Genomic DNA, 18,129 nt, shown 5'->3' on the forward strand with positions numbered 1-18,129 from the left:
ATAATCATGCAGAAAAATGGCATACAAAACTAGCGCGGCGGGAGAAGCGTCGGGAAATTAACGAGTAAATGCAGGGAAAAACGAAAAAAGCTGATGGCTTGTGGAGCACTTAATTTATTTACTTGTGTTATATGAGTGTGTGTTGTTGTTTGTGCTATTCATCAGTGCTGCTAGTGCAAGTCAATGGTTTCTGATGGCGAAAGGTCACTATTTAGTTGCTTACTAGCAACGCTATACTGACTATTGGTCAGTGGCTGATATTATAAATGAGGAAAATATATTTGCGTACGCTTACACGCTTCTCTACCTATGGTACCTACCTACCTACGCTTACACGCTTACATACTGTAGTGAAAGACTATTGGAATAATTCATGAAATTCAATAAAACAAAAATGCTTACTTGTTCCGAGCTACTTGTTGTTGTTCTACAAGTTGTATAATTGCGCTGAAAGCTTGCCGTAATTACACATAAAGGTTTCGAATACATAAAAGCCGCTAGTAGAGTTGCGGGTTCGAATTTCGTTCGCAGTACAACTGAAAAACAGCTAAAAATTGGGGGTATTCAAGCCCTTGAATGTATTTCTGGCAGAAACTAGAAAAACCATTAACTTCAGGAGTATAAAAAGATTTGTATCTTAATTTTGATCAATCAGTTTGTATGACAGCTATTAGCTATAGTGGTCCGATCTCAATAATTTATTCGGAAATTATAGCGTTGCCTTGGATAATAATCTACAAGTATACCAAATTTTTTGAAGATATCTTGTCGAATGAAAAATGTTTTTATACAGGGACTTGATATTGTTCGGTCAGTTTACTATGGCAGCTATATGCTATAGTGGTCAGTTATCGGCAGTTCCGACAAATAAGCAGCTCCTTGGGGAGAAAAAGGCGTGTGTGTAATTTCAGATCAATATTTCAAAAATTTACAGACGCTGATCATATATATATATACGTATGTATGGACGCTGTAGAAGAGATCATATTCCCACGTTTCGTTCCGGGTGTTATAAACTACGTGGCAAACTTAATATATCTTGTTCAGGATATCAGTATTAAAGCTATGCTATTATTGCTACTATAAGAGTTTTTCTGATGAACAAAAAAATTCGATCAGCAAAAATAACCTAACTTTATGGATAGTATTAAACAAAAGCCCTTAAACATATCTGACAAACACTTGTTTCGAAATCAGGGTTAAGAATATAAATTAATTCGGAACAAAAAAATCGTCCTGAATGTTATTGGATTTCGAAACGCTTTCTCAAGTACCATAGAAGGTATTAACCTTGAAGCGTTTCAGTGACTGGAGCTACTTACTACCACTATGCAAGAACTGAGTTCATACCAAGTTCTGACTGACACCTATTATTAATAATTATTATCAGTTATAGTTAGTCAGTGAAAGCAGTTTATAAAATCCACATCGGTGGCGGCGTAAAACTTGTACGTCCATTTGTCAGTTATAAGCTTGAAATGCTTAATCAAATATGAACATGAGCTGAGCTGGGTTTCTAACCATTTCGACATACTTAACAAAGATATACTAGTATGACACTACACAATTCTTTGCATATTCCCTAAGCCCTAGTGATCAAATATTCCAAATCCTTTACTGTCAACTTTAATGTCGCTTCGTTGTTGCGACATAAAGGTAGGTAGGTAGGCAGATAGAGTGGCTGTCTTCCGACACACCTAGGCCTTCAGGAGGCCCATTGTGATACCAGCGGGACTAAGGTCCCCTCACTCTATTGGCTCCTCTCTGAATCACCCGTTCTTCTGATGAACTTCATCAGTAAGACCACTTTTATCCGTGCAACCTCCGAGACGTCAACGAAAAACCCTTGACCGATGGCTGCGATCCTCTTCCTATAGAGACCAGTGCAATCGCATAGAAGATGTTTAACGGTATCCTTCTCTTCTTCTTCCTGACAGCTTCTGCGATAGTCGTTATATGGCGTTCCAAGTCTACCTGCATGTCTGCCGATTAGACAGTGGCCTGTTAGTACTCCTACTACTCTATATCATTCCGATTGAATTTTAACAGTCGGCATGTGAGGCTCATATTCCATTCATGCCACGTTTGCCTGCTTGTTGAGCAAGTCAGGGACTGATTCCACTGAAATCCAGCTATATTTATGACATCTAGTTGTAGCGTGGTGCCTGTTCTGGCTAGTTCATCTTCTACACAGTTCCCGGGGATATCACTGCATTCTGGGACCCGTTGCAGGGAAATAGGATGCTAGATCCGTTAGGATATCAAGGCGATCTTTCACTATCTTAGACGTAACCCTTTGAGACACTAGAGATTTCAAAGCCGCCTGGCTGCCTGCATATATAAATATATTTCTTGTTGTGGTCACACTCCTTGTCAGTACAAGAAGGCTTTCTTTAATTGCTGTGATCTCCGCTTGGAAGACACTGCAGTAGTCTGGAAGCCGAAAGGCGATTTTCGTATCTAGGTTAACTGAGAAGACACCGCCGCCTACTAGGTTATCCAGTTTGGAATCATCCGAATAGTAGCTTACCCCTGCTTCCTTGCCCACCACTCCCCTTTCCCACTCCTCTCTGGAGGGGAAGGCAACATTGGGGATTGGATTTAGATTCAGCTCTGTAGGATTTCGAAAATCCGTGAATATGGGAAGAAACGGGAACTTCCTAAGTCTCATAGAATGCCCCTTATTACTGGCGACTAGTAGGGAGAATTCCCTCAGTCTCAGAGCTGACTTCGCTGCCATTTGCTTAAAAAACAGGTTTGTGTAAACTTACGTTTAGCGCCTGGCTTGGCGTTGTTCTGAGAGCTCCACTGACATAAAAGAAACCTCAAAAAGTTTTAAAAGAATACTGTCGAGTTACTTGGTTGAAAAAAAATCCCGGGTCTATTACATAGCATAGAGTATTGTGGAAGTGGTACCAAATTCGGCCACAGCTCTTTCTATCGGGATTTAACGTTATATTGCTTCGACGACAATACAGAAACACACATTTAAAACAGTTGCTACAAAAACAGCAATATTATTTTTAAAAAAAATTTAGGTCAGATATGCATTTAACTCCGTAAAGTGTGAATAAAAAAACATATGCATATGCAAAGATATTGGAGAGTTAATACGAATCAGAAAAAAGAAACTGAGCTCGACAAAAAAATTTCAAACATAACCTATGATACCTTTAATAGCATATGCAAGTAAATACGCTAGTACACTAATGTTGTTTCCTATTGTTGTAAGCGGTAAATAAAAGTTGCGTTTGTTTCACAACGAATTGTAAATAAACAACACCCAACGAATTTTACATAAAAAATTAGTCCCTAGTCTTAAGACGCTTTCTGAAATTTTCGCTCGAATTTTTTTTATAGCAAAACGAAAATTTAAAGCATTGCGATGTTAAAGGTGCCGTGAAAAATAAATGAAAAACATCACCATATGCTTACTTACTACAAATTGCCGTTTTAGAGGTCATCTGGATATTAATTATTATTATTTTCTTCTTCTTCCACACTGTAGAGCAGCGCTACAGCTGAACTAATAAAATGTTGAGATTTATATAACCGCCGAAAGAAACAGTGAACAATTATAAACACACACTTATTACGGGAATTTGCCAAAACGAAAATGCCACGCGACGAAAAGCAACGACATACTTAACGAGGGTAATGCACAGCTAAACTAAATAAGACCAATTGGAAATTACTCGAAAGACTCCAGCGGAGAACCGAGCGAATTGACAGCAAACACCAAACAACAAAGTCGGCAGACAAGAAAGCAAAATGTGAAAGTAGGTGGGTGGGTCCAGGGGTGTCCTTGTATGTGTATGTGTGTGTGTCTGGGTGTCGGTAGCGCTGTGACAGTTGCAAAGGAAGCGGAAATTAAAAACACCGATAAAGTGTAGATACTATATGTAGAAGAGCTGATGTGGCGGCGGCAGTTGAAAAGGAAAGCAAGATTTCATATTCACACCACGAATAACGATATGAAAACAAAAAACGCAATAAAAGAAATGTAAAAACAAAGAACTCACAAAACGGTGACATTGGGCAGACACACACACACACACACAAATGATGACAATCGAAAACAGAACAGCAATGTCATAGTAAAAGGCAGCAAACGAAGCAAACGTAGCGGTAAGCGAAAGCATAAACGAAAATGTAAACATACCATTCTCTGTGGTGGAATCCTCCTCCTCCTCGCCACCGCTCGCATCCAGCTTGCCACTCATTGCCGCATCCGCACCACTATTGAGTGGCGCCATCTTCGCAGCCGTTACTACGCCAACAGATGTGGCCGCATTTGCACTGGTCGGACTAGCGGTGGCACTGTTGCTGCCAGTGCTCGCAATTATGGGTCCATTGTAGATACCATTGATTGGGTGCGCCATATTTTTGGCGATTTGTAGACTTACAATAGAATGTTTGATATGATCCAGCATGGCCTGTGCCCGGGTAAATGGGCGCGCGTGTGTGGTTGTGGTGGTGGTGGTAGAGGCAAAGCATGAAAAAGAAATGAAAAGAAATATTATTATTTTTATTACGAAAGAGAGAGACAAAAATCAAAAATTTAAAATTACGACAATAACAAGAAACGGCAGATACATATACGTATATATATATATATATTTATCATACATACATATGTATATGTATATTAGGGTGGGTAAAAAAAAATAAATTTTCTTGGTACTTTGAAAAATAGGTTCTTAGACACCTCTAAGAAATGCAGTTTTCAATTTTTTTTAATATTACAATGTAAGATTTGAATTCCAACTGCTTGAAAAAATATTTTGCTTCATAGGTTTTCTACGAAATTAGATGCTCTTTACAAAAGACATATTAAGGGGTTAGGGTTAGTCAGAGGTACGAAAAAATGAGAATTTTCAGCAATTTTTTTTTTTTTTGCTATTAAATCATGTTATTTTACAAAAGTAGTAATATGGCATTATTATACAATGTTTTGACTTGAAGTCACGAAAATTTCAAAAAAAAATTTTTATTTCCAAAATTATAGCTGTCTGTGTTGATCCAGTTCCAAAAGGTCCTTGCGGTGACAATCATAAGCCTTTGGAGATTTATCTAAGATCAATCGGATAGAAAAAATTAGTTTTATAAATAGATAATCCTGGGCCTGATCGAAGCTTTTTTTGTTTTTTCAAAAATTAACACAATGACGGCCTCAGGAAATTTTTTTCTAGATTTTTGGGAAAAAATCAACAGTTAATTTGGTCTTAAAAAATCGAAATTAAAAAAAAAAATCCTTCGACCAGGACCGAGTTTATTATGTATTCTAAAACCAGTATAAATTTCATTAAAATCTACTAAGCGGTTTTCGAGGTACAGTTGTCACCAGTTCAAGAATCATAGTTTTGAGAAAAACGCGTTTAAAGTTTCACCTACCTGCTCTCGAGAGCTTTAAAGTGCGCGCTTTGTTATTTGTCGAATAACTCAAAAAGTAATTATCGGATCAACTTGAAAAAATTGATTTTTTTAATATTCTGACTACCCCTAACTCCTTAAGATTTTTTCGTAAACCTCACCGTTTAAAAGATTATTTGAAGACTATTTTTTTTTTTGAATTTCATAACTCAATGAAAAAATTCATTTTAAATTGCAAAACTCATACTTTTAAGGAGATTTATTGCTCTACAAAAATGGTCATGGTTTAAATTGAAAATAAAGAGTTTGTTTAGATCACTTTCTTAGAGCAAAAACTGAACCCTCAGGGGGCGTTTGAAAACACAAATCAATTTGAGAAACCCTAATGTTATGTACGCGATTTGTGGCCAATTAATGCTATTAGAAATTGCGCTTACAAAAATATGTTTTCGAAAAAGACACAGAGACAACTAGCCCACACAAGCAAAGTGCAGTTGTTTAATATTGCATAATTTCATGTTTATTCTCCATATGCATTTATTACTGTTTAAGTAGATTGTATTAGATAGTATATGTATAGTATAAAAACAAAAATTTAAATGTCAGTATGTGTTAAGTAATCAGTATTTATTACTTTTTTTCATTTTCTACAAAAATTTAAATTTTTTTATATTTTAACTTAAGCAATATGTTTATTTGTCGTTCAAGTTAATAAATTATTTATTTAGTTATTATTTTTATGGAGTTTACGGACTAAGATCGGCTTGTCACAGTGAAAGTGATAAATATATGATTATTTATATAAAGTGCTCACGGCATGAGTTCAACGGATTTAAAGTTCAAACTCAAATAACAGATATTTAAAGCTGTTTGGTTGTTGTAGCAGTCCAAAATTTTCATAAAGTGCATTATTATTCATTAAAATGTGAAAAAAAGGCATGCATGTTAGAAAATTAGAGGCTTAATAATTTTTTAAAGTTAAAAGTTAAGAAAACATATTGACCGATATATACGGTATAAGGAAGTTTGAAAATCTTTTATTAGGTATATGGGAGATAGGTGTAGTATTGACCCAATTACTACACATTATTAACAGAAACAGATGCTTTCTGAGTTTTATTAAGGCACTTTACATACTAGCACCAATATATAAGGAGTAAAGTCAACCAGATGCACCAAAGATGCACCATTATTAGAGAAACACGCTCTTTCAATTTTATTTAGATAACTCACATGTTTTTCGATGTATGCGATATCAGTCCTACTGGCTGACTGATTCGAAAATCTTTTTATTAGGTTTATGAGGGCTATGGGTTATTGATCCGAATTCTATGATATCTCTCACAAATTGACCAATAATTTCGATAAAAAGCATTAGAAACTGAGGTCCACATATTCGGCATCTGAGGGCTTGAATAGCTTTTGCCCGATTTGGACAATTCGTGGTCATAGGGATAAGAATAATACACCTATCGAATTTGGCTGAAATCGGTTGAGTAGGTCCCGGGATATGGGTTTTCAACTAAATATGGGCGGTGCCACGCTCATTGTCCAAATTGTCACCGGCTCCTATAAAGCACTCTCGTACCATCTGTTTTATGTCTCTGGCGATTTATTTATAGATTTATTGCACTTTTACTAGTTTTACCTAAAGTGGAGAGTGGCATGGTTAAAATCCGAATTCACCCATTTTCACAGTGTATCAAGTTTCATCAAGATATTTCGCTTCGATTGCACAGACGGACGGACAGACAGACAGTAACTCGAAATTCAAGTCGTATCGTGATCCTAATCATTCATATATAGGGTATTTTTTTTAGAGGTATAGAACTTTAAATTGCAATAACACAACGATGGATTATTCGATTGACATGAATTTTATTTATCCGAAAGATAATATTGTGGCATTACATTTTAAATATGATTTCTGACATATGACCGCCACGGCTAGCTCGGATGAAGTCCAATCTGGACGTCCCATTTTCGACAACTTTTCTCAACATTTGTGGCCGTATATCGGCAATAACACGGCGAATGTTGTCTTCGAAATGGTTAAGCGTTTGTGGCTAATGCGCATAGACCAATGACTTTACATAACCCCACAGAAAGTAGTCTAGTGGTGTTAAATCACAAGATCTTGGTGGCCAATTCACAGAACCAAAACGTGAAATTAGGCGGTCACCAAACGTGTCTTTCAATAAATCGATTTTGGCTCGAGCTGTGTGACATGTTGCGCCGTCTTGTTGGAACCACAGCTCCTGGACATCATAGTTGTTCAATTCAAGAATGAAAAAGTTAGTAATCATGGCTCTATACCGATCACCATTGACTGTAACGTTCTGGCCATCATCGTTTTTGAAGAAGTACGGACTAAATGATTCCACCAGCCCATAAAGCGCACCAAACAGTCAGTTTTTCTGGATGTAACGATGTTTCGACATATAATTAAGTATTAGCTTCACTCCGAATGCGGCAGTTTTGTTTGTTGACCATTCAACCAGAAGTGCGCTTCATCGCATCATACGATAAAATGAACGTAGTGCGCGATACGTATTCCGCACAGAACCATTATTTTCGAAATAAAATAACACTAGTTGCAAGCGTTGTTCAGGCGTGAGTCTATTCATGATGAATTGCCAAACCAAACTGAGAATAAAACACTTGACAGCTGTTAAATCGGTTGCCATCTTGAACAGTAATGCCAACTTAAAGTTCTATACCTCGAAAAAAACACCCTTTACTTATATATAACTCCATATCTATCTCGATTAGTTTTAGATCATACAAACAACCATTAGGTATATAAAAATATTATACTCTGAGCAACAAGAGTATACTAAAACAAAAAAAAACAAGAAAAAACGTTAACTTCGGTTGCACCGAAACTATAACACCCTTCACAGATACAAAGGTTCCTTCAATAACTTGATTCAGATCTAATTTCGTGAATCGGCAATAAAAAATAAAATTTTTTTCCATGCAGGCACTTTACTCCGATCGTTCAGTTTATATAATAGCAATCCGATCTAAACAATTTTTTCGGAGATTATATTCTTGCCAAATTTCGTCAAGATACCTCGTCAAATGAAAGAGTTTTCCATACAAGGACTTTACTCCGATCGTTCAGTTAATATGGCAGCTATATGTTATAGTCATCTGATCAAAACAATTTATTCGGGAATTACAATGTTACCTTAGAAAATAACTCATGCCAAATTTCACATACAAGGACTTGCTTCCGATTGTTCAGTTTGTATGGCAACTATATGCTATAGTGGTCCGATATCGGCCGTGGGAAAAGGGCAGGTACAAAATTTCATATCGATAGCTTAAAAACTGATGTACTATTTCGCATATATACAGACAGACGGACATGGCTAAATGGACTCGGCTCGTCATGCTGATCATTTACATACATACGTATTTTATAGAAACTCCGACGTTTACTTGTGGGTGCTATAAACTTCGTGGAAATCTTGATATACCCTGTTCAGGACATGATAATATTTCAAAACAATACGTTATAAACGTTATCAAAACAATAGGCTTTATTTAGTAAACCGCAACATAAACAAAAAATAAATAAAAACAACATCAAACAAGTAAGAAGGTCTAAATTTGGGTGTAACCGAACATTTTGTACTCTCGCAAGGAAAGTGATATACCAGATTTTCGTATATACAATATTTTAATTAAAAGTAGGAAGTATTTCATACATTATTTACAATAACAGGCAAGAAGATACACTATTATTAGAAACAGATTCTTTCGGAATTTTTTTAAGATTTCTTACATATTGACCGATAGATGCGGTAAAAAGTCAAGCGGAATTGCGAAAAATGTATATTAAGTATATGGGGGCTAAGACTTCATTGATATTTAATTTGTATACTGTAAAGTGAAAGAATCAGAGGGAATTATTTGTTATATGGGAAGTAGGCGTGGTTGTCAACCAATTCCGCATATTTCCCTAGTGTGCAATAGTAATAATATAACCTTAGACACCAAAATGGTTCCAAATGATTAAGTAGTTTCTGAGGCATAGGATTTCCCCTAAAAGTGGGCGGTGCCACTCCCAATGTCCAATTTTTACACTGGTTCTCATAAAGCCGCCATACTGGGTGTGAAATTAAAAGGTTATGGATAATTTGGATATTATCTGATTTTCTCCATTTTCACAGTGTATCAAGAAATACTGAAAAGACTTCTTCTCAGCAAGTTTGGTTAAGATAGCTTTAGTGGTTTGGAAGATCTCTGCATTTAAGCATTTAGAGGGCGGGCAACGCCCACTTTGAAAAATTTTGGCCTACAAGTGCCTCTCACCACTACAGTCCCCTGCACTAAATTACAGTTTTGTATCTTAATTTGGTGTTTAGTAATGACACTTTATAGGCAGTGAGAAATGAAATAGTAATCGTGTTGAGAACTCTTTACGGTTTACTTACCGTGAGTGCGATTTTTGTTAAGTTTTTTCAATCATAGTTAGCTTAAGGCTTTAAAGTACCATTTAATTTAACACTTCATATCAAATATATCACTCTGCATTTATTTCATTACACTTTCACTTCCTCAAGACTTGCTTTCAATATTGAAATTTCACGCATCAAAGCGCCACAGCGTAACTAATTACAGTCTCAACATTTGGCTTTTGTTTGCAGGACAATTAAGGAGACACGCAAAGGACAAGCCCATGTAATTTTACGCGTAGCAGACAAAACAAAAAACAAGTTGGAGAAAACAAAGAAAACACACAAAATCAAAAAAATAAATGAGCACAAAAGCGCAGCAGACAAAAGCACAAACAATGGCTACAAAGTAGCACCGCTGGAAACGCGGCGTATCTGTCACAACATGACAAGAAAAAGCAGGGCGTGAGCAGTAGAAAGCATATATTCACATGCTCACATACATATAGACATGTATATGTAAAAGAGAAAATTCAGTGCAGACTCCTGCTGCTGTTACTCACATTGGCATTATCCTGCAGCGCTTTGCACTTGGCCTTTTCCTCAGCATCCGTTATATCCTCAATGCGTTTGTTGATTTTCTAAAAGGAAAATAAATACATTTCCCACATTAGTATTGTTTCAATTTGAATTTGTTTTCACAATATTTCATTTTCTTTTTACGCAAATTTTCGCCACTCACATTCGTCTGCTCGATGATCAACTGCAAGTATGCGTCCGCTTCCGATACACGTCGACCGAGTAATTCCAAGTGGTTGGCACGTTTGTTGCCTACCACATCTTTCTGATAGCCGCCAAGGTAGAAAGTGCTTTGATTGTCCCACAGACGAGAGCGATTCGCATGCCGTCGTATGGTGTCCTCAAGTCGTCTAACCCACTTTTCGCGTTCTTCACTGTGTTGCGCCTGTGATGGATTCGGATTCGGGCGTGTGGGTGATGAAGTGATTGCGTACAAACCACGCAATGGTTGGTTTGGTTTTTGGTTTTTTTTTTTTTTTTTATTTGGGAGAGAGAGAGAATGTTTATTGTAATATGAAGGTTGGATGTATTTGAATAGCAACAAATGACAGTTGGATGACAGAGAATGTGCATACATACATATGTATGTGCAAATAAATGTATACCATATATACGTACAAATATATATTATTTATTTAGTTTAAGAATTTTTTATGAGTAAAAAAATTTAATTCATGCCTACAATAAAGAAAAGAAATTTTAGATTATTTAAAAACAAAAATTTCTGTATTGGAAAGCTCTCTCGTTTATCTTTTTCTCAGTTTTGTTAAAAGGAAATTTTTTTTTTTTAATTTCTGTTAAATATAATGATATTTTTTAAAAATTATTTCAATGAAAATAAAGCAAATTTTATCTACAAGAAAAAAATTAAGACTTACGTCAATTGGATTGTAAATGTCGAATATTATTATACAGTTTTCGATTAGTTTAATACGAAAGTTTTGACATTACAATTTCGAATTAAATTTTGAATTTGCTGATCCATAGCACTTTTCGGGTAAAAATTTAAGATTTACCACTCTGTATTTGATACAAAAAATTTAATTATTTAGCACATAACTTTGTGAGATGCAAGAATTACGAATTAAAATTACTATTACTAATAAAAGATAGGTTATGTTAAAAAAGTACCTCTCATATTAGATGGAGGAAAATTTGAAAGTAAGCTTAGAATTGAGAAAACAGTTCTTAATTGGTCTTCATAAATTGAACTTTAGTCATTTTGAAATTGCGTTTATTTATAATTAATATTATTATATTTCAAGCAATTCCACGCTTCCTCGAACGCAGGTAGGAGCAGACAGACGTGTAGAGGAACAAACAGCCTTTTTGGGAGACAAATATGTCACTACAACAACAACAATAGCGAATAATTTTTCATCAAAACTGGGTGTGCAGTTTGAGTTCTAAAGCACAGACACATATTTGAACCCGACTAGAACCACTCAGCTGAACTTTCTGATTATTCATAATGCTCAAAACTGTCTATTCTGCTTCTACTAAAGCTTATTTAAATTTTTTTTATTAATACAAATTAATATTTTCAATAAAAAATCAAAACAAAATTCAAAATTAACCTCCCTTTACATACCTGAAAGTGAAATGTTTTGTGATCCACAGTTATTGTGAAGGTGTTATCCTCTTGGTCATCTATGCCGATAACAGCATCTTTGAGGCGCACGCAGCCGCGACGTACCCCTTTCATCATTTTCTCCTTCGACTGCAAATAACGGTAAAGAAAATCATATGAGAAATTTCCTATAAAGGAAACTACAAAGGTGAGTATATGTAAATAAAGGTATATATGTATGTAGATATGTTAAGACACACATCTCTTGACGAGTTAATGAATAACAAGTGTTTGATTGCATTTAAAATCAATAAAGTAATCGAAACGAGCACCGGTGAGTGGATAAGGTGGCCTTTCGAAGTGCTGCAAGCATCCAATTGAAGACGTTTATAACGGTACAGGAAAGCCATATGAATAGCGGTTGACAAAAGGCACGTGCAAAGATGTATATTATGCTAAATAAAAACAAGTATATCTTTGTATGTATGTATGTATGTACGTGTGTGTATATATATGGTATATGTACGCTTATAAAGTTATGCAATTAATCGATGTACTCGTATATACGCCCCAATGGCTGAATTAACTGGCGTACACGCACAGTCTGGTTTACATATGTCGTCAAGTGCATGCATATATGTATGTACATATATTTCTCTATAGGTACATCTACATTATAATATAAAAAAGTTGGCCTCTGCTTCCTCTTATTTTAATTCCATTGAGTTTTATGCTGAATTAGTTCACGCAACTATTCTATGCAACATTTTGGTGTGAAAAAACTAATAATAAAAAGTAACAAAAAATAAAAAAATTTCACAAAAAAAAAATAAAATAAAAAAGTAAAAAAAAAAAATAATTAAAAACAAGAAGAAAAAGGAAAAATAAGTTCGAGAAAATTAAAATAAATGTAAATCGATCGGCAACGCACTTGTCGCTTCTTATATGTAATCATGCAAATATGTATATACTTATGTATGTTAACTACTCAAAATACGCCAATTAAAAATGCAGCACTGGAAGAGCCGAGCTTAAAGGTTCAATACCGCATAGATATACGTTTTGTATGTATTTACACATATATAATATATACATATAGTATATAAGTATATGTAGTATATATAGTATATATGTATATTGTATACCGTTGTCTGGCTCTTAAATACATATATTACAATTTTCTTGTTAGTTTTGAGTGACTTGTTTTTGAAATATACACGCAGCTAGGCTCTTTTTCCCGTCCAATCGGTGCTTTGGGTTCTTGAAGTGCCCAAGTTTCATTTATTCTCCACTTAGTAAAGGCAGTTTGGCGCGTCTTGTCTTGCCTTCAGCGCGTCTTACACATTACCGTTAAACTATATAAGAACTTAAAGTTTCAAGGATAATAAAAAAGGATTTACTTGCTGAACCGTTGTGGTGGAATATATTCGGTTTTTCATTATTTAATTTTGTTAACGGAACAGTATTTGTGTGTGTGTGTGTGTGTGTAAAATGGATATTTTTCAGAATATGAACGAGGTGGATTACAGCTGCACCTGTTAGTATGCCAAAAATAAAAATCATTTAAATTTTATAATATAAAATTCTCATTTTGATTTGACTTCTTTTGACTCCGGTTATATTGCAAAAATTTTCAAACTTTCTTGCAAAAAAAATATTTAAATGTCTAATATTAAAATTCATACAATAATGTTGAATTTATCAACAATTGATATTAATCTTTGGTTGCTTTTAATGATCCTGAAAAAAAAAAAATTTAGTTTGCTATGTAAGGAGCAAAATAGCAGTATTTTATTTTCAACAAAATTTATTAATACCTTATGTCTATTCATATAGTTTTCTTTTTTGAATTTTTTAAATAGTGCATTCTTAATTTTTTATGATATTATTCAGTTCTAAATCCCATTAGATTCTGGCTTTCCAATATACATATACATACAAAAATAAAGAAAACATGATTACATCCTTATAATTTAACATTTTTTTCTAACAAAAAAAATCAAACACACAATATATTAATCGATAAAATGTGATCGATACATTTTTTATCCAAAAATTATAATTATTTTACAATATTGTTTTCATAGACCCAAAGTATGAATAAAATTTGCTGAAAAGAGTATAATAAATAAATATATAATATATTTTTAATGAAAAACATTAATATTTTTAAATTAAAAAAGTAGTAATAATAATAATAAAAAATTTCGAAGTATATTTCAAGTCAGATCTGCTTAAACCTTTACAAATACAAAATGTTTCTTACAAGAACTTAATTTCGAGGAATGCATTACCCAAGCCTAATTTCGTGAAGATATCACTTCATATGCTAGAATTTTTCCATGCAAGCACTCGATTCCGATCGTTCAGTTTGTATGGCAGCTATATGCTAAGTGGTCCGATATTAGCGGTTCCGACAAATGAGCAGCTTCTTGGGGAGAAAAGAACGACTGAAAATTTTCAGATCGGTACGGACAGACAGACGAACATACTAAATCGACTCAGCTCGTCATGCTGATCATTTATATAATATATATGTATTTTATAGGGTCTCCGACGTTTCATTCTAAGTGTTATGAACTTCGTGGCAAACTTAATATAGCCTGTTAAGGGTATAATAAGCTAAATTGGAAATCGGGCTCCTCTTACAACCTCTTTATGAATTTCTAAACTTATGAATATGAAAATATCAGTTGATTTATCATATTTATATATATTTTCCTAAAATTTCCAGTAATACATATCATTTTAATTAAATATTTGATTTTTTATAGCAAAAGAGCTGGACGAGTGGTTTGGTTTGCGTACACCTATGTTCATATTTGCGGTTTTGATGACATACCTGCTGTTAATTTATAAAATATTGCCATAGTAAGTTTTATAATTACATTATATGACATTATTATTTACATTCATATAACACGAAATATAAAATTATAACAATAACAAAACTATTATACTCTGTAGCAACATGTTGCGAGAGTATAAAAAGATTGTGGAATATACAAAATGTATATGTAGCTTATTGAATGTACATATGTATATGTATATACTTATACATATCAATCATAATCTAATCTCTTCTAGATTTTTAATACTTTATTGCTTATTTTTGTATTTAACTGTCCAAAACTAGTTTATTATGTGCATAAAAAACATAAAAAAGAATGTAAAGTAATTTATTAATTAAACATTTTTTTGTTTACTATAACCTCAATAAATGTTTATTAGGATTCGAGACACTACTGATACACTAGAAAATACAGTCGCAATCGTATGTAATGTAAATCATATTAGTAACTAAACCAACATTCGAAAATTCTCCGCAAAGCCTAACATAACAATTCCAGCTAAGGATCAAGATGTCTACAGTTGTAGACTAAAAAATTTTACTCTAATAATCATTAAATTTGTATTTAAAAAATTTTCACATTTTTAAAACAAATGAGACGCAGAGTTTATTTACACATATGTATGTATGTACATAAGAAGAAAGCTGCAAAGCTATTTATCTTTGCATTTCCGTGAATGATAAGCGGTAAACAAAACCATCTCGCATAATTGTCTTATTTTACAAGAATTTAATTAGTTCGCGTGCTTTATTGAACTCGGTGTAACGGTTAAAGCGTCATTTAGGACAAATTAATTAGCATTTGATTGGAAATTCATGAGAAAAATTAAGCTGGGAAGTGAATTACTTTAAAAGTATGCCGTCGTACTTTGTGAGTACAAATAAATTAATAAATAAACAGTGCAAATCATTAAACAATGATTAAAGGCAAAACGTGTCCGCGACTTAAATACATATACATATATACATGAATACATATAAATACGCAACTAGGAAGCGCACGCAATGCCAAAGTACACAAATGAAAGATCATTTTAAAAGAGGAAACATAACCTCAATACCAAGCATTTTAATATAGAAAACCAATGTTTAAGCGCATGCCATATATGTACATATGTAATTATAAGCTTGAACTTGTGCACTTCTTATAAATATGTGTTATGAACTCGCGCATTTTTTACGCAATTTACACATTTTTTTTTATACAAAAACATTAACATATATGCTCGTGTACACACTTTTCTATTTGCAGTTATATGAAGGATCGTGAGCCCTATCAGCTAAAAACCTATATTATTGTCTACAATACAATGCAAATGCTCTCCTGTATCTATATAATCAATGGGGTAAACTTATACATGCATAGCATATGCATTTTTATTTTAATTGCATACATTTCTTGCAACAGATTTTCCGCATAACCTCAACGAGCGTTTTTCATTTCTGGGATTGTCTTACGTTAGATCCGAACACATATTCAGAATATCTGTTTAATCGCGTCACTTACTTCACATTCTGGCTAAAGATTAGTGAGCTGTCGGAAACTATCGTATTCGTGCTACGTAAAAAACAGAATCAGGTGTCGTATCTGCATGTATTCCATCACTGCTCAACTGTTACATTGATATATCTGCTGCTCACGGATTATAGAGGTAAGTGAGAAATTAAAAAATAAACGTTTTTTTTCGTTTTTCAGCTATGCATTAGAATCAACTGTAATTCAATGCGTTGTTATTAATCTTCACATTCTCAGGTACCTCAGCTTTGTATCCGATTTTACTCAATTCTACTGTGCATGTGATTATGTATGCCTACTACTTGGCCGCAGCTGTGTGCGATGCGGAAACTATAAAGCGTTTAACACCAATCAAGAAATCGATTACCACTATTCAAATGATACAATTCGTACTGATTCTTACCCAAGCGGGATTCTTGATGTGTCGCTGCGAAATATCCAAGTTGGTTGCAACTTACTATTCTGTCGTTGTCGTTGTTATATTTTATGGATTTTATGACTTCTACAATAAGGCTTACAAAGCTAGTAATAGTAGAATTAGTGATAAGAGCAGTTAGCACTTCTTTGTTTTTATTATTATTAAAAATTTAATTTTTATAGTTTTGAGTAAGCTGCTAACACATCATAACTAAATGGTCTTCAAAAATTGTTTAAAAAAAATATATACATACATATGTATGTATGTATGTATACTATATGTACTTATATAAGAAACTTTTTTTATTAAGTTTTGGTAATAATTAATAAATTTAATGAGAAAATTATACTTTTGTCTGATTTGGAAAATTTGTTCGGATATTGTAGCGTTGCCTTGGACAATAATTTATGCAAAATTTCATGAAAATATCTCGTCAAATTAAAAAGATTTCCATGCAAGAACTTGATTTTTATTGTTCAATTTGTATGGAAGCTTTGTATGTATATGATATCGGTGGTTGCGTCATATGATTCTTTGGAGAAAAAATTACGTGTGCAAAATTTCAGAGCGATATCTCAAAATCTGAGGGACTGGTTGACGTGTAAATACATACTGTCCAGGGAATAATATTTAGATAAATAATATACTAATTTACTAATAGTGACCTCAATCACATGCCATATTTACTGAACAATTAGTTAAATGTTCAATGTTTTGTAATTATAGAGTACACATCGATATAGGTCTTCTATAGAGAAGCTCGAAGAATTGTTAACCGAGTTTTGGTTTTAAAATCGTTCATTATACTTTGTAGCAACATTAAGACCAGAAAGTTTCCGAAAAATGTTTTTTTTTCAATATTCGCAATTTGGTTCTTCATTAATTCGTTTTAACGGGACAGACGATCAATACAGAGTATTATTTGAGCGTTTTTAGGTATTTGCGCGAAAACATTCGTCGTAAACGGCCGGAATTGTGGGCCAACAATATTATATACTAAGCACTTGCTTGAACTTGATATGAATTCTAACCTTGAAAATCTACTATGTTTATAGTGGAAAATTTATTAAATGTGCGTTGATTCATTTTTGTAATGTTTTGAATTTCTTTGAGTTCCTTTACCTACAAACATGTATTTGTTCATTTCTACACCCTACTCTAAGAGAGTTTTACTCCACCTTTGAGGCGTGTCTTAAATCGAGATAACTAGAATTGCCTACCATGAACAAATTGAATTGCTACTTGTGGATTTTATTTTAAATATTATATAATTAAAAAGTTTAAAAATCTTTAAATTGGCATATTTGAGAATAAAATATAAGCACCTGTCAATGTAAAGCGTGCGTATAGTTTCATCAGAATACACATACTTATATTACATTACTGATAAGATAAAACAATAAACAAAAGATTTCT

General features: G+C 33.6%; 2 protein-coding genes across 5 annotated transcripts in view; one reads left to right on the forward strand and one right to left on the reverse strand.

Moving 5' to 3' along the window:
* LOC106622244 (oxysterol-binding protein-related protein 9) overlaps positions 1–18,129 on the reverse strand; it is a 37,797-nt gene that overhangs the window by 18,483 nt on the left and 1,185 nt on the right. For all 3 annotated transcript variants that reach the window (XM_070108584.1, XM_070108583.1, XM_070108585.1), the window contains 4 exons: positions 11,950–12,078; positions 10,522–10,743; positions 10,343–10,420; positions 4,163–4,436 (listed from right to left, as the gene is read on the reverse strand). In XM_070108584.1, the coding sequence (XP_069964685.1) occupies positions 4,163–4,436; positions 10,343–10,420; positions 10,522–10,743; positions 11,950–12,078 (703 nt within the window). The remainder of the gene's footprint in view (positions 1–4,162; positions 4,437–10,342; positions 10,421–10,521; positions 10,744–11,949; positions 12,079–18,129) is intronic.
* On the forward strand, positions 13,133–17,059 carry LOC118679727 (very long chain fatty acid elongase 4). Of its 2 annotated transcripts, XM_070108307.1 has the most exons (5): positions 13,133–13,465; positions 14,703–14,799; positions 16,032–16,125; positions 16,188–16,431; positions 16,533–17,059. In XM_070108307.1, the coding sequence occupies exons 1-5, from the start codon at positions 13,420–13,422 to the stop codon at positions 16,850–16,852; spliced, it is 801 nt and encodes a 266-aa protein (XP_069964408.1). In that variant the 5' UTR covers positions 13,133–13,419; the 3' UTR covers positions 16,853–17,059. The 2 variants fall into 2 exon arrangements, with proteins under 2 accessions (XP_069964408.1, XP_069964409.1); XM_070108308.1 differs by lacking the exons at positions 13,133–13,465; positions 14,703–14,799 and adding an exon at positions 15,598–15,650.

This window comes from Bactrocera oleae, chromosome 4, assembly GCF_042242935.1.
Source record: "Bactrocera oleae isolate idBacOlea1 chromosome 4, idBacOlea1, whole genome shotgun sequence".
NCBI classification, from domain to species: domain Eukaryota; kingdom Metazoa; phylum Arthropoda; class Insecta; order Diptera; family Tephritidae; genus Bactrocera; species Bactrocera oleae.